Genomic DNA, 23,366 nt, shown 5'->3' with positions numbered 1-23,366 from the left:
TTCGCTTTTGTTTTGTACTTGTAAAATATCCTTGCTCTCGTGGTTCTTAAATAAATAGAACACAACGTTTGAGAAGAGCAACTACCGTCTCCGTTTCCTCCTGTCATTCCACAGTTTGGGTTCTCCTCTGTCATTCCGCATATTGGGTTCTCCTCTCCTTCCCTCGCCTCCTAATCCTAACAATTATAGGTATAATATAGTAGTAGTATGTGTATGTATACTGTGCTGGGGGCAGTGGGTATACCGTGATCCAACCATCTAATACAAGCCCCACCAACCCCATAAGATCCCGCCAGCCAATGGTAATTAGGCTGATAGATGGATGGATGGATGTACTGTATCGTGGGTATATGCTGTGCTCCTGTGTTTACCCTCAACTACACTAGAGACCTATACTGTACAAAAGGTTCTTCTGTGTGTTTTATCAGTGTCTACCAGAGTGCATCACTGTGAAATGACTTACTGCCTTCCTTACTGCCTTCCTTACTGCCAACACAAATTCCCAAATTAAGAGACATATTTGATTCTTGAATTATTTTAGTACACAAGGGTTTGGTGACTATCACCTTCTTCTTCTTCATCTTCTTCTTCTTCTTTTTCTTTTTCTTCTTCTTCTTCTTGTCCTCTTCACTATCAGATGAGGATGAGGAAGAATAGCTAGAATCCTGCAGAGAGTAGTGAGTGCCAGTAATGTAACACACAACTGAACCACAACTTTAAAAAAATAAACATTTGTAACACAAAAGAAAAATAATGTGTCTGTTTTGTGAACACAAACCATATCCTTCTTCTTCACCTTCTTTCCCTTCTTCTTTTTCTTCTTCTTCTTTTTCTCATCTTCACTGTCTGAGGAGTAGCTGTCGGAGGACGAGCTGTCGGAGGATGAGGAGGAGGAGGTGCTGGAGGAAGAGTCCTGTAGATGAAAAACAACTCACATCAACAGATATCCACACAACAGATGCTCAATTGACATACAAATCTGTATTTTAGGGATATCGCTGTTTGTGTTACAGCAGAACCGTATTTCGTAGGACAGGAGCTCAAATAAAAAAAGGAAACTAAAATATACTGTAAGTGCAACAGATACCCCAATTAACACTTTCTAAGAGAGAGCTGTCTGTAGACCTGTAGACACCTTAAGGCCTTATCTGTGTAGTGTGTACGTGCATAATGTTGCAGTAATATTTTGTGAGATTGTCTTCAAAACTAATCTGTTCACCTTCTTCTTCTTCTTGTCTTTTTTCTCATCATCACTATCCGACGATGAACCTGAATCCTGTGGCAGGAAACAGGAAGTAAAAAGATGCCATGAAATTGTGTAATACTGTAGTTACTGGTCTTGTCATTTATAATTATGATAATTTGTAGTTATTTATCATTTAATTGTAATTGTACAGTAGAATATATTATGCCGATGATCATGTAGTATTAAACTGACACACTGTATTATAGTTTCAGTGTAGGGGAGTAGTTTCACTACATGTACTACTACTAGCAGTTGAACTACATTTTGCAGTAGCTTTCTAGTATTTATACAACATTTTACAACTTTTTTTACCTGTTAATATGTAGTTAACTATTGGAACTACAAGTTTGGCTGTACGAGAAAAGAGAGTAATTACTTTGATTGTTTATTTATATTGACACTGCCTCTCCTATCTCGAGTGAAACGACACAATACAATATATTCTGCTCTGACAACTAAGCTGTCAGACTCAGAGTAGATGATATGATTGATATTATAATCTCAAGAAGAAAACAAATTTATGACTATTTTAACTGTTAAGATTGTGCAAGGTGGATGTTACAGAATCCAGTTGTACAAGTTTACATACCAGCAGTTACCTTCTTGTGTTAATTGGTGTTGGTTGATGACTGGCAGTAACTACTGTAGTGTACTGTAGTGTGCGCTTATATTCACTTTCAATTGAGTATTGTTGTTTTTGCAGTCGTGTCAATACATTTAGTCTCATATGGTATCATTTTGTATTACATTGCAGATGTATATTGAAGTAGCTTTATTTAACCAAACTATATTTCTCCTGAGGGTAACTTGCAAAACTATGCTTTGAAAGTAGCTTCGCCAACATTAGTAGGTTAGTTATAGTAGTATTTCATGTTTTTTTGTGAGAGGCAAGACCTTTTTCTTTTTTATCAGTTTCTTCTTCTTCTTCTTTTCTTTCTCCTTCCCTCCCTCTCCCTCATCATCACTCAGGTGTCCCGCTTCCATCTCGTCCAGGTCAGCGTCCAGTCCCCCTACTGTTGGAACATTATGAGACATTATGAGACATTATGATGACAAGGTGACAACATTATGATGATCTTTCCATCCGTCTGATTGGCCAGTAAAATCACTCAGAGATACATACTGATAATAATATTTATTTATTTACTTTGCATTCCAAGTCCTTTGATCAGACCAATTGACGGGGAAAGCAGTTGTGATTGTAGAATCAAGAAAATAGGGCGGGTTTGAGGTAGGTCAATACTTACAGGCCAATCCACATGCCAGTTTGCCATCCTCTTTTTGTCTGTCTTTCTTCTTTTCATCTCCATCTGCACCAGGGCCTGCGTAAAGAAACCGGAGTCAAACAAAATTAACACTTTGATCGCCATGGTTAAATTCATAATTTACCATCCCTCGCCATCTCTATTTGTCTATGGAGAAGTTCCCCTTCTTTGCAGGGCTATAACTTTTTTAATTGTATTGCTAAATTGACATTATTATGGCCCATTCAATGTCCTATATCTATTGTTCAGGGTGTAGCAACGTTATACTTTTTCATTCACATATTCATACTAAAATACGGTCTAAAGTATAAGTATGTTTTTATCGTTTTCTGCAGCTTTCTCCAGAACGTGATTTATAGCTCCAAATGCATTATATTGATGATGAAATACAGTTTGATAGCAATTGGCGCGAGATAAAAAATTTCAACTGGACGTGGTTCTAGAAGTTACTACGTATCATCTGATGTTGACCGGATGGGCGGGGGGTCGTTTATAATTCCGTGGGCAACGTTATATCATTCATCTAGTGTGGGTGATATGATCATCAGAGCAGTTAGTAAAGAACACGTTGGAAAATAACGCTGGATCTTACCGTATCTTCCACGCGCCGTTGGGCGATGAGCGTGGAGCAGAGATATTCCTATTATGGGATGTCGAAATACCCGATCCATCTCCAGGTTGTATAATAGTATATACGTCCAAATCATGTTGTTTGTCGAGTTATTTGCACCGATCGGTGTTCACTGTGTCAAGATGGAGTCCTGCTAATGATAGCGAGTGCCCGGACAAAATATGGGTGAGCACCACTTCATCCTCATGACTTCCTGTTGGGCGATCTGCCGAGCGGCCACCAGATGGCGCTCTTGAACAGTTAGAGAGTTGAGTGGAGCTCAGCAGTATATCTCAGGTCCCCGGAGGAGAAATATGATTTCGATCACAGATTTTTGAAATATTGATATCAAAGACGTGTTACGGCGTCTTCGGCAGAATGAGCATGGCGGGCAATGACGAGTTTCGGCGTTTCCGGCGATTAAAGTGTTAACAACGTAAATCTGGTTTTGTTACGTTTCGCTTTCCCTTGTCACTGTTCTCAGATTAACTGACTTCATTGGTTGATTAGTTGGTTGGTCCCTTATTCGTCCCTGATGGAAAATATAAGACAAAAACATTTAACATATGACCCTCCCCTAAAACCATCCATGTTGCTTCTCTAAAACAGAATACATCATTTCATGTTTCAGTTTCATGTTAAAGTCTTGTCAGAAAGCACTCACCAGCACAGCTGAATTCATCTTCCTCCTGGCCGTCCTTCTCTCCCTGCAAGAGAACAAGGTCACAATCATACTCACCTTACACACAACTACTGTCTATCTTATCATTTTACACACTACTGGATTAGATTACTACACAGTCAATTTCACAGAGTAAATTTTACTCAAACTGAGTACATTTTACTCAAACTGAGTACGATTTTACTCAGTTTGAGTAAAAGTGTAAGTAATGCCTGCTAAAATAGACAGTAGCCTAGTATCTAGACAGTGTCTAGAATACTACTGTCTATTTTAGCAGGCATTAGGTCCAAGGGCTGTATTCCCCATGCCAATAAACACCTTTCTCTCTCTCACGCACGCACACACACGCACACACACACACACACACACACACACTTGCACACACATGCACACACATGCACACAAACCTATACGAACCTACAAATGCTAAATAATGTTTGTAATATACCTACTAATATGTGCATTTGCATTGCGTTGTATTTACACAATCATTACAATACCCTTGGAAAACAAAAGCATGCGAAAGTACATGCATGGACAGAATGCAGCACATTTGGATATAGATAATACAGTGTGAGAAGGTGGAAAGTGAGTAGCATTCTCTTGCAGGCTCAGACAGGTAGACAAGTATAGTTGCTGAGGAGACAATATGTAAGAGGAACCGAACACACTGAGTCCATTATAACTAACTATATACATTTTGAAACTTAACAACATAAACATTGTAAATGGGCCCAAGGTGTATTTCCCGTTGCAGTTTTAGCTAAAACTGCATTTGTCCCACAGCCCCTGGTCAAAAGCTCCTATACTTTAATATGTACAGTATACTATACTATGATATTTTGAAAACATCGGATTCTCTTGGAATGTTCTGTAGATGTGTGTCTCTGGGAAATAAGCAAAGTTATATAGTTGTATGCAGACATGCCAAGAAATTTTTCAAGCTGATCCAATGTTTTTATTGCAAAATATAATATAGTCTCCATAGTAGAGTATATAGGAGGTTTTGAACTAATAAGGGGCAGAACCAAATTAAATGTAATGCCTGCCCTCTATAGCAATAGCTGACTGGAAATAAACTTGGGCCCAGGTTGTTTCCTAGAAACACAATTCCATTGAAAAGGTATTCCATAACAACGGTAGCACATACCTACTTGTCAAGGAGCTAAATTGAGTGCATGCATGAGTTATACAGGCTGTAGGCGGTAAAGCTTTCACTCAGCATATTCCAAGACAAAGTGAAGTACATAAAGCATAACCATGCCAAAGAAAATAAAACATATTTAAACCTAATTTCTAGCATTAGGGCGTTGGATTTTTCACATATTCCTCTGTAGAGATGAATAAAGAGATATAATACACTATGGAGTGATCACAGCCCCTGAAACTGTCAATCATACCTTCTTTGTCTCTGCCTCACTGTCAGACCCTGAGTCCTGCGGAAGGAACGTTTCAAATGTTTAGAATTCACCACAGGATAATTCATTGATTCAACCCAGAACAAACAAGTGTAAGCTCACCTTTTTCTTATCCTTCTTCTTTTTCTTTTTCTTGTCCTTCTTTTCCTTCTTCTTGTCTTTGTCACTGTCCGGAGATGAAGAGCCAGAATCCTGTTTTAATAGAAAAAAGGAATATTCATGATAATTTTCACAAGGTAATCTGCTTGCCATGAACCTATTTTTTGTAGTGAAGATGAGCATGCCAATAAAAGCCACTAGAAGACAGTTATAATTAAGAATATCACCACAGGTCATGAGCAACATGGTCAACGTACCTTCTTCTTCTTCTTAGTCTTCTTTTTCTTCTTCTTCTTCTTCTTCTTCTTCTTCTTCTTCTTCTTCTTGTCATCTTCACTGTCAGAGGAAGATGATGATGATGATGATGAAGAAGGAGAAGAAGAGCTATCAGAAGAGGAGCTGGAGTCCTGAAAAAGGGGGTGTCGATTAGACCTTCTGTAAAGTGTGTCTGTGTTCTGCACCCAGGAACAGGCTGTCAAATTATCCCTCATTTATATGTAGCATCCTGAAAATAGGAATATTATTCAGAAGTGCTGACTTGCCTTTTCATCTCCCCTGATGCACCAAGACCTACTAACTAGTTTCCATTGATATTCTCACGAACAATGACGCAAGCTTCTCTTTCTTCTACCGGCCGAAATATGGATTATAAGCGGCATTACTGGATTCTATTCTACAATCCTTTTCCCTGTGGAGCTAGTAGGCGGTAACAGCAGGGGGCGCGGTGGCAGGCAGAGAGCGTACGAGAGACGGAGGAGGAAGTAGAGGGAAGTGCGAGGAACCAGCCTCTTCGACATTGGACTTGGATGTGATCGGTCGTGTCTAGAAAGAGCCCCGTATTGAACTTGAGTATATTACGGGTTATCCTATACCAGCAAACGTAGAAGCATGTTGCATGTTGCCTTACGGAATACCCTAGCGATACAACGAGTTATCCTAGAAGGAATGCGGTATCGCCCTGAGGGGTTTAAGTTAAAGTTATTCCCTCTAGCGAGGCGCCCTGCCAGCGTGGTGCGAAGAGGACTGGTGTTTTAGAAACACCCTGCGTTATCATATATCCCGGCTAGCAGGGGGGCTGTCTGAGGACCCAGAGTGTAGCTGCAGTGTTAGTGAGGGCGAGCTTAGATACGCACGTGGACCAAACCAGTTGCCTACAACCAGTCTACACCAGGCTGCCTACGACCAGATCTACACCAGGCTGCCTACAACACACGGGAGTTCGTCCCGACCAACAGAGGTCGCCATCGCCCAGCACACGCTCTCAGCCAGCACTGCCTCTCTGCTCCAGCTCCGCCTGCTAGTCCCCTCGCCGAGAGCGTTCGACGCCATCTTGCCTTCCGGACGACGGTGGCGCGGCGAGGCCGCCATGTTGGTTGAGTACAATTGAGCATCTACGCTCCGGAGCTATAACACAGTACACAGTGTGGTGCGGCCCACGGGCGAAGCTAACGTTGCTAACCACAGTGCTAGGTGTACCCCATAAACAATATATGCCGGCATTAGCATAGGGCTTTTGTAAAGGTATTTGTGGGCCCACATTTTTGAGTTCTTTTGAGTGTGATAAAGTGTATGGTTTGATTGACCGTCATGCCTCTTAACTTCCCGTCTTGTTCCAACTGTTTCTCCCTGGGGTCGAATGTATTATTGTATAAGTGCTATATATGTTATTATTCTAATTATTAGTAATTAGGAATAATGATAGTGTATGCCATTTGACTCATTGCCGTAATACTTGTCACTGCCCAGTATAATTAATACTAAACAACTAAGACGGGAATTGTTGTGTGTGCGTGTCCATTCCTGTGCCCAGTATTAACTCTTTTGGTGTGGGTAACGTATATATGATTGACCCCTTCCTACCCAACTCTCCCCTTTTCATTGTAAGGTTTCTAGTGGTCATCAAGGGAGGGTACTGCTTGCGGGAGGGACGAATCCATTTAGGCATATCAGTCACTAGGTGTGGGAGGGCCCACGGAGGTAATCAGGGAAATGAGAGCGAGTTGGGGAGTACTGCTGACCGCCCCGGAGAGGCGAGGAGGACCAGAGTACCAAACCAGGTTGGTAAATCCCGGGCCCCATTCACTCCCACTACCGGGTCCCGGTTTGACGCTCCAGGCCCAAAGACGAGGGTGCAGTCAGACGGAGCTCTACTGTGTCCAGCTACCTTGTGACTGCCAGCAACCGTTCCCACGAAGCAGGGATAATCCACCCTGCTACATATAGTAATGAATAAATAAACACTACGTTATTGAAATCACACCTTCTTCTTTTTGGTCTTCTTCTTCTTCTTCTTCTTTTTCTTTTTCTTGTCGTCTTCGCTGTCTGAAGATGAGCTGTCAGATGCGGAAGAGCTGGAATCCTGTGGAAACAGAGGAGAAGATTTTGTACTACAGTTGAAATGTTAGGATTAAGGAGTAACTGATGGGACATGAAATAGTCATGTAACTGACAATATAACACATTTTAACATGAATGTCCTTTGTGTGTTTGTTGTGTTCTTTTGGCTTGCCTTCTTTTTCTTCTTCTTTTTCTTCTTGTCATCCTCACTGTCCGAATCCTTAAAAGAACAGAAAGGACAATATTTTTTAACAGACGTCATAAAAATACACCATCATGAAAAGGGACCAGGGGCAATACTGAATATGTATATTATATATAATATTATACAAGTATTCTTAGTTCATATTTCATTTTATCTTACTCCACCTCTTTATTGTATTATCTGTCTTTTGGGAAATTAGCTTATTTAACATCTTCCCTGGAGTTAGAAGATACATACCTTTTTTGTCTATCTGCATGCATTAGGCTTAGGGAACGCCCGCACCGTTAGCGTAGCTTAGCTTCATCACTGGAAGTGGGTCAGACTTTTACCCTGAAGTTCCCTACAGTCACGAAATACACTCCAAATACAACTCCAAAACGTTCCTGTAAACATGTTGTGACTTGTGTATTTACCACGTGGAGAAATACAAAATAATTGAATTCGACATTTACGTTTTCTAAGCAAATATACTCGGAACTATTTTTTGCCTAACCGCTCCTCTCTGGGCGCAGTGATTTCACGCAACGCAGTGCTACTTTCTAACGTGACGCCAGTGTTTGTTTACATTTTCATTTCATTCAAAGGATCCGAACCGATTGAAGTTTATGGATACCATGACTGTGGTAAGTTTTAAGGGGCTAGCGTTACACAATAAATTAGTTATAATAATACCACAAGTGTGGATTCACTCGCCCAAACCCTGTAGCCGTGCATCGCAGTCAGGAAAGGGGCTAACTAGGTCGATAGTCCAGCAACGTTATGTCCTATTCATCAATCTCACAATATTCGCTAACGTTAGACAGATGGAATACAGCCTTCCATCTAAAAACATAAATTAAAACTTACCACAGTCATGGTATCCATAATAACTTCAATCGGTTCGGATCCTTTGAATGAAATGAAAATGTAAACAAACACTGTCGCCACGTTAGAAAGTAGCACTGCGTTGCGTGAAATCACTGCGCCCCGAGAGGAGTGGTTAGGCAAAAAAAATTTCTGATTCCGAGTATATTTGCTTAGAAAACGTAAATGTCGAATTCAATTTTTTTTTCTCCACATGGTAAATACACAGGTCACAACATGTTTACAGGAACGTTTTGGAGTTGTATTTGGAGTGTATTTCGTGACTGTAGGGGACTTCAGGGTAAAAGTCTGACCCACTTCCAGTGATGAAGCTAAGCTACGCTAACGGTGCGGGCGTTCCCTAAGCCTAATGCATGCAGATAGACAAAAAAGGTATGTATCTTCTTGTCTAACTCCAGGGAAGATGTTAAATAAGCTAATTTCCCAAAATGTTGATATTATATTATAATTTATAATATTATATAAAATATATAATAATAATATATTATGTTATTATTTCTTCTTCTTCTTATTGTTATTATTATTGTTGTCATTATTATTTCTATTATTATCTTTTTTCCTGGTTGTACCTCCCCTCCCCCTTGTGCATTTCCCCAATAAAGGAACACTTGACTCCAAGGAGGGGAACAGTTAAATGTATTAAAATATATTTGCGTCTCACCTTGTCCTTCAGGCCCTCAGTAGCCATCAGTCGCCAACAGCCATCAGGACCTACAAACAGGAAATACAGGTATTACCTTTACTCTGGTGGCCACAACTAAGTGCTCAGGGAACTTATCTTCCAGTTGTACTGAGGGTGTACTGTAATCACGTGTATTGTACGTGTATTGTACGTGTATTGTTGAACTCCTCCTTGTTCACACGCCAGCTAGAGCACTGTCAGGTCGTCAAATCAGTCGCTTCTGGATGTTCCAGAATCTAGGCTCAAATCTAAAGGTGACCGAGCCTTTGGAGTGACTTCCCCCAAGCTGTGGAACAGTTTACCTTTACATGTTAGATCTGCCTCCAAGCTATGGAACAGTTTACATGTTAGATTTGCCCCAACCCTAGAGATTGTTAAGTCTTTGTTAAAGACTCACCTCTTCTCTCTGTCTTTTCATTCGGTTGAGCCGTACATCCTTCTATTTTGACTGTGCATTTTATATTGTATTTTCTGGTGTATTTGTATTGTTATGTGTAGTAGTGTTTGCAGTAGTATTTCTGTTTGTGTGAATTGTGCATCTTGTGTTGTATTTTTATTGGTATTGTATTTACAGTACTTTTGTACTTTGTATTGTGCAGCACTTTGGTCAACCTTGGTTGTTTTTAAATGTGCTATATAAATGAAACTGACCTTGACCTTGTGTGTGAGTATCTGTACAGCAAAACTTATATTGTATTGTATATTGTATTTTATTATTTAATTTGGTTCAAACTTGGTGGATAGGTCTAGCCAACGAGCATAGTTCCTCCTTGTTACTTGATCATTAGTTGTACCAACTGAGAGAAATGGTGGTTTTTTCAATGTATATTTGGTTTATAAACTGCTTTAAGAGGGTAATATCATTATCATCACGGGATGATATTGACGGTGGAGAAGAAGCGGTTTCACAGGCACAGGCCGCGTGAGGAGGGTGTGTGTTTTGAATTCCGATCGAAGACACAACAAGATAACGTGGACACAGAGGCAGCGCGATGGAGGTTTTGACAGAGAGAAACGTTTTGAAATGTGTGAAAGGTTATTAGCAGTTGTCATGAGCGTCGCATGACAACCAGGAGAGGGGCGGGGGGGCGTCGTTGCTACGACGAAGATCTATAAGTCGAACGGTGTTTCCGGGTGGAAGGCAGACCAAAGAAACAAATCCCACAGGAGGGAAGAGACCAAGATACTCTCTCCTCTCATCACAGAGGGGGGGGGGGGGAGAATGACACATCATCATTAGCTTCGGCTAACGCGAGGAGGGTTAGGCTAAAGACCAGGCCTGACCATTATTGGACTGAATAACAAAAGGACAATAGACTGAACACACCGAAAGATCATTAGAATAGACTCTTCAAGGACAATACAATCTGTTAACATCTGAGCTGAGGTTTCTGTTATAGCAATAAACAACGCTTTTCCTCATAAGGTATTACGCTGTGTCGAAGTGTCGAATTCTTACGGAGGTGGAGAATTATTATGGTTTGCGAATCGTATCTAACGGGGAGAGATAAGGATTTTATCAGCCAGTATAGGAGACGTCAGGACCATTAAAATGACACAACGCAGAGGAATTGGATGGAGAGCCAAACAGACGAAGACGTGATACTGGCCAGATTGATCAGGATCTAACACAACCCTACAATAACGTGTTACTGACCCCCTACAATAACGTGTTACTGAACCTCTACAATAACGTGTTACTGAACCTCTACAATAATGTGTTACTGAACCCCTACAACAACATGTTACTGAACCCCTACAATAACATGTTACTGAACCCCTACAATAACGTGTTACTGAACCCCTACAATAGCATGTTACTGAACATGTTACTGAACCCCTACAATAACATGTTACTGAACGTGTTACTGAACCACTACAATAACATGTTACTGAACCCCTACAATAACATGTTACTGAACCCCTACAATAACATGTTACTGAACGTGTTACTGAACCCCTACAATAACATGTTACTGAACCCCTATAATAACGTGTTACTGAACCTCTACAATAACGTGTTACTGAACCTCTACAATAAAGTGTTACTGAACCCCTACAATAAAGTGTTACTGAACCCCTACAATAACATGTTACTGAACCCCTACAATAACATGTTACTGAACCCCTACAATAACATGTTACTGAACCCCTACAATAGCATGTTACTGAACATGTTACTGAACCCCTACAATAACATGTTACTGAACGTGTTACTGAACCCCTACAATAACATGTTACTGAACCCCTACAATAGCATGTTACTGAACATGTTACTGAACCCCTACAATAACATGTTACTGAACGTGTTACTGAACCCCTACAATAACATGTTACTGAACCCCTACAATAACATGTTACTGAACCCCTACAATAACATGTTACTGAACGTGTTACTGAACCACTACAATAACATGTTACTGAACCCCTATAATAACATGTTACTGAACCCCTACAATAACATGTTACTGAACGTGTTACTGAACCCCTACAATAACGTGTTACTGAACCCCTACAATAACGTGTTACTGAACCTCTACAATAACATGTTACTGAACGTGTTACTGAACCCCTACAATGACGTGTTACTGAACCCCTACAATAACATGTTACTGAACGTGTTACTGAACCCCTACAATAACATGTTACTGAACGTGTTACTGAACCCCTACAATAACATGTTACTGAACGTGTTACTGAACCCCTACAATAACATGTTACTGAACGTGTTACTGAACCACTACAATAACATGTTACTGAACCCCTACAATAACATGTTACTGAACCCCTATAATAACGTGTTACTGAACCCCTACAATAACATGTTACTGAACCCCTACAATAACATGTTACTGAACCCCTACAATAACATGTTACTGAACCCCTATAATAACGTGTTACTGAACCCCTACAATAACATGTTACTGAACCCCTACAATAACATGTTACTGAACCCCTACAATAACATGTTACTGAACCCCTACAATAACATGTTACTGAACCCCTACAATAACATGTTACTGAACCCCTACAATAACATGTTACTGAACCCCTACAATAACGTGTTACTGAACCCCTATAATAACGTGTTACTGAACCCCTATAATAACATGTTACTGAACCCCTACAATAACATGTTACTGAACCCCTATAATAACGTGTTACTGAACCCCTACAATAACGTGTTACTGAACCCCTATAATAACGTGTTACTGAACCCCTATAACAGGGAGGGGCAACTGGCGGCCTGCGGGCCGCATGCGGCCCTCACCGACGTTCCATGCGGCCCCAGGCCAATATAAAAAAAAAAAAAAAAAAAAAAATTGTAATTATAATTTTTTATTTTTATTTTTTTTGTATTCGACTAAGAAGAGTTGGCAGTCGACTATGGCTCCTTTCGATCGATTAGTCGACTATTTGACTAATAGGGGTCAGCCCTAGTGTGGACATATTCAACGCTGTTGAAAGTGCCGCAGCAATATGGGGGTTTTGATAAACTGTCGGCTGTTGTTACCGATGGAGCACCGGCAATGAAAGGAAAATGCACAGGATTCGCCGGGCTTCTAAGGCAGAGTGGCGTTGAGTGTCCAATGCTGCACTGCATTATACATCAGGTAAGTTCGCTAACATAATTTCCATCTATTGTGGGTCACTAATAATGACCAATGCGAGGTGAGTGTAGTCAAATTATATGCGAGAGTCGTTAAATCGTTTTTTTGTTTGTTTTTGTATCTGATATAGGAGGCTCTCTGTGCCAAGAAGCTTGACTACAGCCATGTTATGGATTTGGTTACCAAGGTTACCAATCTAATTTGTGGAGGCAACAGGTCACTAAACCATAGAAAGTTTGTCTCCTTTTTGGAAGAGATGGACACTGATTATGGCGACTTGCAGCTACACACAGAAATCCGATGGCTGAGCCGTGGGAAGTGCTTGGAGAGCAACTGATGAGCGACACAAGCGCATAGTACTGCACTAAATTCAGAGATACAGCGTTTCTCTGTGACATGGCCTTCCTCACGGATATCACTTCGCACCTTAAACTGCAGCTTGAACTGTGCGAGCTACAGTCAGATCCTTTTTTTCAAGCAAAGAGAAATGAGAGGGGAATTTCGTTTTGGAAACTGCTACCTGAGCCCCGCTTCCCACTCCTCAGGGACTTTGCCCTCTCTATGGCCAGTATGTTTGGGAGCACATACATATGTGAGAGCAATTTCTCAAACATGAAGCACATCAAGTCAAAGGAGAGAAACAGGCTGTCAGATGAAACATTATTTCATCTGATGCAGATCGCATGCACAAACATTGAAGTTGACATTCCTGCTATTGTGCGCCAACAATAGCAAGTGTCTCATTAAAGACAGGGGGGGAGGAGATGATGAAGAGGTGTAGAGGGGGGAAGGAGATGATGAAGAGGTGTAGAGAGGGGACCATTATTATTATTATTATTATTATTATTATTATTATTATTATTATTATTATTATTATTATTATTATTATTATTATTATTATTATTATTATTATTATTATTATTATTATTATTATTATTATTATTACCATTATTGACCCACTGTGGGGCGAGGGTGAATGCCATGCCAGTTTGATAAAGGGTCAATGGGAGGCATGTAGTATTGCACTTTACTTTACTTGTTTACTTTTGTAGTGTTCAGATAACACTATAACACAAACAAGCATTCCTGCTGCATTTCACTACAACAGTAAATCAAAAGTGCAATAATAAATTATTTTGTTAAATGTATAAACTTTTATCCTGCTACTAAACAAAACATTCCTGAGTGCTTCATATCCATAACATGCATTTCAGTGTTATAATGTTTTGTTTAGTAGCAGGATAAAAGTTTATACATTTAACAAAATCATTTATTATTGCACTTTTGATTTACTGTTGTAGTGAAATGCAGCAGGAATGCTGCTTTGTGTTTGTTGAGCAGTGGGCTTTAATACAATTCATACATTTATTTTATTAGAAGGCTTAATTATAATTGATCATTTTTGTATATATTTGGGGTTACACAGCAATACTTTTAAATTCAGCTGTTTATAAATTCATAAAGTTGAAATTGCATTACTAAATGCATTTGAAATAATATAAATAAATATAAAAACAAAGTTACAACAAATTATAATTGTTTATATACCTTATTTATCACATCTGTGACTATTATGGGCTATTTGAGTGATGGGGTACTACTGGCGGGACTGCCGATAAACAATGCGGCCCCCCAGATTGATTGTGGACATTTTGTGGCCCTCACCATATACAAAGTTGCCCACCCCTGCCCTATAATAACGTGTTACTGAACCCCTACAATAACGTGTTACTGAACCCCTATAATAACGTGTTACTGAACCCCTACAATAACGTGTTACTGAACCCCTACAATAACGTGTTACTGAACCCCTATAATAACATGTTACTGAACCCCTACAATAACATGTTACTGAACCCCTATAATAACGTGTTACTGAACCCCTATAATAACATGTTACTGAACCCCTATAATAACGTGTTACTGAAATACGTCTATGTGAACACATTTGTCTTTCACCATTGTCTTTCTGTATGGTGTGTGTCTTTCTGCATGGTGTGTGTCTTTCTGTATGGTGTGTGTCTTTCTGTATGGTGTGTGTCTTTCTGCATGGTGTGTGTGGATGTCAGATTTACAAAACGTTGTGACACTTTTAGGCAACTTCTGTCATCCATGTGGTCTATGGAGTTTATATGACAGATCTCGTACACCAGTCTAGTAACTACAGTGGCAGACACTGTAGCCCAGAACGCTACGCTGTGTCTATTGACCCTGATGGGAAGTAAACAAACAGCAAATGATAGATATGACATGAGTGACTGCGTGGCCTTTGGACAGTCACCTTGTCTCCTCCCTGCCGCCACGTAATCAGAAGACCATTTCAGTCCATTAAGTGAGAATTATTGATCATAAAGTGAAAGTGTCACTGCCTGGGGGTCAGACAGTACAGTTGAAAGCAAAAAAGGTGGTCAAATTGAAAGAGAAATGAACTCAGTGCTTCACTCACCAGCGTCAGATATGAGAGTGCTGTCCCAGATATATTCTTTAATTTCCTCATCCTCTTTCTTATTCTCCTTCTTCTTTTTCTTCTTCTTCTTCTTCTTCTTCTTCTCATCCTGCAAAAGGACCATGCAAGGTGACATTTAATTGGGCTAATTGATCACAGAAACAGGGCACATTAAAGTGCCGATGGGTGGTGATAAGCATTATAATAGGGGATGGGCGTAAGCTTATCTGTGCATCGGTGGGAAAGTGTTTCATCGCAGAGCACCCCTGTATGGTTTAGAATTAATTTATTCACGCACCATTCTGTAGTAATTTGTTAAAAAGAGGGATAAGCCCTGTCTTTGCTCTGATTAATTCGACAACTTTTGCCGCGAGCCAAACACCTACAAAGTACAAACACGGCAGACATTCCACCATTTCTGTTTCATTCATTTGGAGAGATAACAACCACAGGCAGGTGCCTGCCGCGCGCGCACACACACCACACACCACACACCACACACCACACACACACACACACACACACACACACACACACACACACACACACGTATGTGATAGGCTACTATACATACACAATACAGTATAATACACACATGCATACAATACGTATACTGTATGCATGTACTGTAGATCTACCAGTAAATCTCAAATGTATGCATGTGTGAGACTGTGAGCTGGTGTTCAACAGGTTTGGAATGGGTGCCTCCCACCCCTATCTGAGATCTGCTATCAGGGCTGTGTCGTGTGTGTTTTTAAGGCTGGGTGTTGAAATTGACAACAAACTAACATTTGTTGTAGTATCAAAGTACAACAACGGTTTCTCTTTCTTAGAGAATTGAAGTTGTTTAATGTCAATCAAGTTCTACTGTCACTCTTCCATCAGACATGTAGCTACACAGTGTTCTCATTTTCTGCCTTGCCTGTACCAAGATTATTAGTTAACTAAAACAAAACTAAAAACTAAAACTCTGTGTGAAAAAACCTTTTAGTTAAATCTATAATATGTAACATACAAATAAACTATTAATATATGAATAATTAATATGAATAATATAATAAATAATATTACAATTACAAGACATGTTATATATGTTGTTGAGTTGTTTACTGAAATACAAATAAAAAATTTACTTTAGAGAAAGAAACAAATTCTAACTAACTGAAACTATTGTGTAGTTAAACTCAAATAGAAATACACATACAATGTCTTTAGTTTTAGTCTGTAAATGTCACATTTGTCAACATGGCAGTACAGGCGGTACAGTATTGGTGCATAGTACGTATGTTCATCTAGGATCAACTGTGAGTCTTAAATCAACAAATACCCCCATATTGTGAAAACTAAACTAAAATTAAACTATTTTTTGTATCAATTATTTATTTTTCATTCTTTTCTTTTACATGAAACCAGACAAAACAATACACTAATAATAACAATAAACAGGACTTTACAGGACATAGCAATAATAATAACAACAATAATGACAATGTAAATAATAAAAATTATAAAACAGAATATAAAAATAAAATTGTGTTACCACAGACATTACAAAAGACATTTCTTCCCCCACTCCCACCCCCCAACCCCAGGACCCCCGGACCCCCCAGGATCAGCACCTCGACTCCACTTCGTCGCTAAATCATGGCCTTTACTTTCTTGGCCGCTGAGACCAATAGTTCAATATTGGATTGCCCAATCCCTATCACCCGGGCAGTAGAGATCTCCATATAGATGACATCCAAAAGAGTTAATGACCAATTGATCATTGTGAGTTTCTCAGGTTGCTTCCACCTGCCCGCCAGTATGATTATTTTTTGCTGTATGGAGGCCAGTAGCAGGGGTGTAGCTCCAGATTCTGGGCCCCATGAAAGAATATATTTGTAGGCCCCCAGTGAATGCGAGCGCGCGTAAGCGGAATTTTTTTTGGCCATTTTTTTATTGATGAAAACGCATACTATGGTTTTTACCTATACATTCGGATCAGCAGTTCAGCACCTGCACTGTTGGTGGGTGAGCCTAGTAAAGGATGTCGCATTGCGTTCATCTTCAATGAATGGACCAATGCAATAGTCTACCAAAGCCCCCCCTCTCTATCTATATATCTCACACACACACACACACTTCAGAAACAAGCATAGTATCAATGAGAGCATCAATAATACACCTGAGTGATGTCTAGTAAAAAATTTTTTTTTTTTTTTTTTTTTGGCCCCCCCCCCCCCAGCTACGCCCCTGGCCGGTAGTAATGATATATCAACTAAAATGAAACATTTTAAACAATAAAAACAAACTCTGGAAATTAACTGAAACAAAACTATATCAACGTTTTAAATCGCAATAAATTTCAAAACTGTAATACCCTGGTCTGTACTTTTGGATCCATGCGCTGTCAGGACCTGCAGCACACACTTCAGCATAGAAAATGCACTAAGCAACTCCTCCATTCCAGCTGTAGTTAGGCTCTACAATGAACATTTAGCCTAAGTTACTGCACCTTAGCACCTATAGCAGAAATACATATTCATGTATTTGTATTTTTGTCTTGTATTATCTTCCTTCATATAGCTTTCAATATGGAAGCTGTTGCCAACTGACTTTCCCTCTCAGGGATTACATTGACTTGAGCTCTTTGATTTGCTGACATGTTCTTCTCCCCACTTCTCCCTCCTTAGATCTCTAGCTGCTGCCAAAGCTCCTCTACATTTCCATCTTGTTGTTCACACCCAGGAATTCCATAAGATCTTTGAAGGGGAGTGGATGGTTTGGGTGGGAACGCTTTCATAGACTGAACAACTCCTTGTGTGTTTGATTATGTTTTCGCTTCTGTCACTCAAACTTGACTCTCCTGCTTTCTCCCCCACGCCCTCAGAACACAAGGGCTACTTTCTCCCCCACGCCCTCAGAACACAAGGGCTACTTTCTCCCCCACGCCCTCAGAACACAGGGGCTACTTTCTCCCCCACGCCCTCAGAACACAGGGGCTACTTTCTCCCCCACGCCCTCAGAACACAGGGGCTACTTTCTCCCCCACGCCCTCAGAACACAGGGGCTACTTTCTCCCCCACGCCCTCAGAACACAGGGGCTACTTTCTCCCACGCGCCCTCAGAACACAGGGGCTACTTTCTCCCCCACGCCCTCAGAACACAGGGGCTACTTTCTCCCACGCGCCCTCAGAACACAGGGGCTACTTTCTCACCCACGCCCTCAGAACACAGGGGCTACTTTCTCCCACGCGCCCTCAGAACACAGGGGCTACTTTCTCACCCACGCCCTCAGAACACAGGGGCTACTTTCTCACCCACGCCCTTGACATGAACAATCGACATGCTTTCTTTTTTCTTCTCAGAGCTCTGAATTTAGTCAACATAACAGCGATATAGGATCTGAGCAATTCACATTGGAGACTGCCATTGTTAGCTTTGAAAGAATCAAATATCCCTGCCCAAAGCAGTGACTAGAATAGTTAAAAGGACTACATCCATTGGGCAATTGTTTGTACTCATGACAAGGGACCTAATTTAGCAAGACCATGGGGCAGGCTTTCAGTGGATTAAAAGATACACAATTGCAAAGCCAAGCCACGTACAGATAAGTTTGCTTTCTATTTAATTGTTCTATTTGGGGATGCGAGACTCTTGTTGAGGCTATGATTCAATAGAGATAGGTTGCCTAAAAGCTGAGCAAATATCCAAAGCAAGCCCATTTGGGCACCACTTCCTCTTGGTTTGAACGATAAAAAAAACAACAATCTCTTTCTATTTATTTCTTAGGAAAGCAAGCACGTCAATGCTGATAGCCATGTGGTATGTGTGTGTGTGTGGGGGGGTTCCCAGTCAGGGAAAAATGATGGTTAAATTGTCATGATGCGGTCCCCAATCAACACTAATAGAACTCACACCCCAAACCACATCTTACCTCACTGTCGCTGTCTGAGGAACTACTAGAAGAGGAGGAGGAGGAGGAAGATGATGACGATGATGATGAACTAGACGATGAGCTGGAATCCTGTAGAAACATGGACGTGGGAGTTATTGCTTGTGTGAACCTGATTTTCTTTAATGTTTCCCTACATCTGTGAAAGTGATAGATGTGCTTCTAAATTAATAACTTAACATGCACTGCGACCGCAGCACAGCTTGGTAACCGCTATTAGATAGCAGCCTGACTGTCAACTCCTGGTCCAATCAACCAGCTCCAGATCCCTCAGATCAAACAACAAAATCTGCCTTAAAATCCCCCACACAAGACTGGTGACGAAGGGAAACCGGGCTTTCACAGTCGCAGCACCGACACTCTGGAACAAGCTCCCACTCAACTTGAAATCTGCAAGCACTCTACTGACCTTTAAGGCCATGCTCAAAACCCACCTTTTCGCCATAAACAATCCATGAGCTAGTTTAGTATTGTAGTATGACTGGTGTATTAGGTCTGTCCGTTCTCTATTTTTACATTTACATTTACATTTAGTCATTTAGCTGACGCTTTTATCCAAAGCGACTTACAAGTTCTGTACAACAAGTCATCAGGAAGGGTACAACTCTATCAGCTGAGTAACAATGTTCATCAAAGTGTTGAGTGCTAGGTTAGTTTATTAGGACAAGTGCATGACGGTAAGGTTAGTTAGGGTTAGACAACAACCCTATGATTGTGAGCCAAACAGCGGTGGAAGAAGTGCACAGTTGTAAAAGTAGAAATACCCAGAAAGATTAGTTATCTGGTAAAAGTAAAATTCGACTTATGTAAAAGTAGAGCATTTGATATTGAATGTACTTGGGAGCATTCAACCCTCGATCCATTGACCTCTAAAGGTGATGTTAAAGTGGTCCAGTTATGCTGCTCTGGTTGAAGGTTATGTTAAAGTGGTATGTGGTCCAGTTATGCTGCTCTGATACAAATTTAAATACTCATGTAAAGTACAAGTAGCTCGAAATTGTACTTAAGTATAGTACTTGAGTAAAAAAAAACTTTCCACCACTGGAGCCGAATAAATTTTTTGTAGTGAAACCCGAGATACTGCCTACAACTTTGTGCCACTCCCAACCCTTCAAACTGTTGCCTCCCTGTTTCACTTGTTATTCCCTGAATATGTACTGTACTTTCTGTCAGTCTTTACTTTACATTCTCCCCTCTGTCAGTGGCAAATACTATACAACCCTTGCATTCTGGAATCCAGCCCTCTGGGTGTGTGGCTCCACTGCCAAGGCCCCTGACAGCTTGCTGGGGCCACAGAGACTGATGTGCTCACAATCCTCTACACACTCACACCATGCTACATACAGGTCACTGTAGGATGTGTCCTTTCATTCATTCAATCATCTACAAACTCACACCATACTACATATGTCACTGTAGGATGTGTCCTTTCATTCATTAAATCTTTATTTAATCTCCAATGATCATTGAGAGCAAGCTCAACTATGTTGAGAAATACAACACATAATAAATACAAAGAAAAACAATATAGAATCAGTAAGTAAATTTAATTAATCAATTAAACATTTAAAATAATTTAAAACTGCAGGCTGTTGTGAAGTAGTTTGCTATTACATATTTAAACTGACCAACATATACTAATGAATTGAGTTTTAAAGTGCATTGCATTCCATGTTTCTGGGGCACAGAAGCTAACAGCAAATTTTCCTAATTCAGTGCAGACTCTGGGGACCTTAAGTGTAAGCCAATCACCAGAGAGAGTATGATGGGGTCCAGAGTTCTGGTCCAGTAATGAGGTGATGTAGGGTGGGAGATCACCAATAATGTCTTTATACAGGAACATATGCCAATGCAAGTCACATCTATCTGCCAGAGAGGATCACCCAACTTTATCATAATATAGGATACAATGATGGGTACCATAACTGTCACCAGTGATCAATCTAAGGGCAGAATGATATAGAGTCCAGAGACTTTAAAGTGGAAGCAGTAGTAGGCTATGTCTATAAACTATATCTCTATAATCCAAAACAGACAGCAAAATATGTGACTAGTTTGCAACATCAACAACTAGTATAATGATTGTCTTGTTGATACCATGTGTTATTGTCATTGTTTGTATGTAAATTATTGTAGAACCATTACCTATAAGCCTACTTACTGCTAGGGGCAAGTGGGCTGGCTTGAGTTAGACGCGTGCTTGAAGAATTCAATGTCCAGAGAGCTCGTATCATTTTCGATATGCCAATCCTTTTATTGACCATTATCAACCAAAAAATATATACAAAAACTCTTTTTACTAATAACACTGAACGCCGACCTATACGGCACATCAACACGAACACGACAAGACACGGTCAAAAACTGTATGGCTATTCCCCTTGCGCACCTGGGGCTCGTCACCCACTGATCAGTATATATGGGTAACCACCCCCTGTGGTGGTTGCCATGGTGACTGATAATGCCAAACCTCTGCACCGTGAGTTAAAGTAAAACTAAATAAACAGAAGGGCATTTTGGCTCCAACAATTATATTGTCTTTGTTTTTATAGATCTTGTGTACATGGGAGAGGTTTGATTTTGACTGTGGTGGAGAATAAAGTCATAAAATCAATGTGAATACATAAATATCTTGTCTGCCCCACTTGTACCCATGCAATGTATTTTCAACATATTATCACGGCTGGTAAAATATTTCTAAAGTGAGACTGTTTACTAGTAAAGAATGGGTATTCTTTACTTGTATTTAAACTCGAAAGGCAACATCTTATACATCTGGCTACAATGACAGCTCTAGTAAAAAGGCGATGTTTTTATAATCATAATGTAAACAGTCAGAATACAGCTTTGCGTGTAGCTTTAGCCTCTTGCCTCTGAAGCTATTTTGGACACCATTATGTGATTTTTTTTTATCTAGGGCCTTATAATCCTGTCCTGCAGGCAACAGAGTGCTGTTTGTTCACTTACCTTCTTCCTTTTCTTTTTAAGTTTCTTCTTTTTCTTCACCTTCTTGCCTATACCCTCATCCTCACTGTCTGAGGACAGATAGCTGTCAAAGGAGTATGTCCCCTAATGATAGAGAGAGAGAGAGAGAGAGAGAGAGAGAGAGAGAGAGAGAGAGAGAGAGAGAGAGAGAGAGAGAGAGAGAGAGAGAGAGAGAGAGAGAGAGAGAGAGAGAGAGAGAGAGAGAGAGTGAGAGAGACAGACATACCGACCGACAGATAGACAAAACACAGAGATGAGAGATGCTGCTTGTGCGTTATTCTCACTTGTTTGAATCATTCCATATTTTGCAAATCACTGCAAGCAGAGGAACACGAAGACAGATGATAAGCTGTTTTAGAGGGTTCTAATCTTGCTGTGAACCCACAATATTAGCTACCCTTTTAGTCTTACCCAGTCAAATCTACTCCTAGAGATGTCTGTCCTCTATGTCCTCCTTACCTGTCCATTGCCCACTCTAGCAGGGCATGTGGGCACAGTCTTATCTCCATTGCCATGTTTTTTTTCTTCCTCTTCTGGATCTAGTTCCACATGACGAACGAGGACTATCGCTGCCTTGGCTCCACCAACAGTACCCAACTCCACTCCCCCTGGAGCTGAACAGAGAAGCGTGATTACAACTCAGTCACTCACAATGAACACTCAAGAACACCTCAAATGATGGGGGTTTAGGAAACAGTGATGGGATAATCATACACATTTCTGAATTGTATGGTTAGACTGTGCACTGGCAGCACAGGCACCGTAAATGCCCAAAACCCCCACCACCTCCTAATAGACAGTCTCCTCCCCACCGCATGTATATATTCCCTCCCCGCCGTATGTATATTTCCCTCCCACCCACCCACCCCCTCCTAATGTACAGTCCCCTCCCCATCATATGTATATACTCTGTCAGGATCTAGGGGTAACAGTACTGTATATTTGAATACCGCTTATGTCACAAATGTATCAGTACTAA

At 40.5% G+C, this 23,366-nt stretch overlaps 1 protein-coding gene across 6 annotated transcripts in view; it reads right to left on the bottom strand.

Moving 5' to 3' along the window:
* LOC311232567 (uncharacterized protein) overlaps window positions 1-23,366 on the bottom strand; it is a 67,822-nt gene that overhangs the window by 43,729 nt on the left and 727 nt on the right. For 3 of the 6 annotated variants that reach the window (XM_084319424.1, XM_084319428.1, XM_084319429.1), the window contains exons 2-17: window positions 22,847-23,001; window positions 22,370-22,471; window positions 19,385-19,474; window positions 15,466-15,574; window positions 9,388-9,437; window positions 7,830-7,877; window positions 7,581-7,679; window positions 5,578-5,727; window positions 5,324-5,413; window positions 5,204-5,239; window positions 3,786-3,828; window positions 2,494-2,568; window positions 2,141-2,259; window positions 1,220-1,276; window positions 779-913; window positions 567-665 (exon numbers count right to left, since the gene is read on the bottom strand). In XM_084319424.1, coding sequence (XP_084175550.1) covers window positions 567-665; window positions 779-913; window positions 1,220-1,276; window positions 2,141-2,259; window positions 2,494-2,568; window positions 3,786-3,828; window positions 5,204-5,239; window positions 5,324-5,413; window positions 5,578-5,727; window positions 7,581-7,679; window positions 7,830-7,877; window positions 9,388-9,437; window positions 15,466-15,574; window positions 19,385-19,474; window positions 22,370-22,471; window positions 22,847-23,001 — 1,457 coding nt within the window. The remainder of the gene's footprint in view (window positions 1-566; window positions 666-778; window positions 914-1,219; window positions 1,277-2,140; window positions 2,260-2,493; window positions 2,569-3,785; window positions 3,829-5,203; window positions 5,240-5,323; window positions 5,414-5,577; window positions 5,728-7,580; window positions 7,680-7,829; window positions 7,878-9,387; window positions 9,438-15,465; window positions 15,575-19,384; window positions 19,475-22,369; window positions 22,472-22,846; window positions 23,002-23,366) is intronic. The other 3 variants (XM_084319425.1, XM_084319426.1, XM_084319427.1) reach the window with 3 other exon arrangements.

This window comes from Notolepis coatsorum (assembly GCF_963971535.1).
Source record: "Notolepis coatsorum genome assembly, chromosome: 1".
NCBI lineage: Eukaryota > Metazoa > Chordata > Actinopteri > Aulopiformes > Paralepididae > Notolepis > Notolepis coatsorum.
The sequence above is the reverse complement of the archived record's forward strand: the minus strand, read 5'-3'. Positions and strand labels throughout refer to the sequence as shown.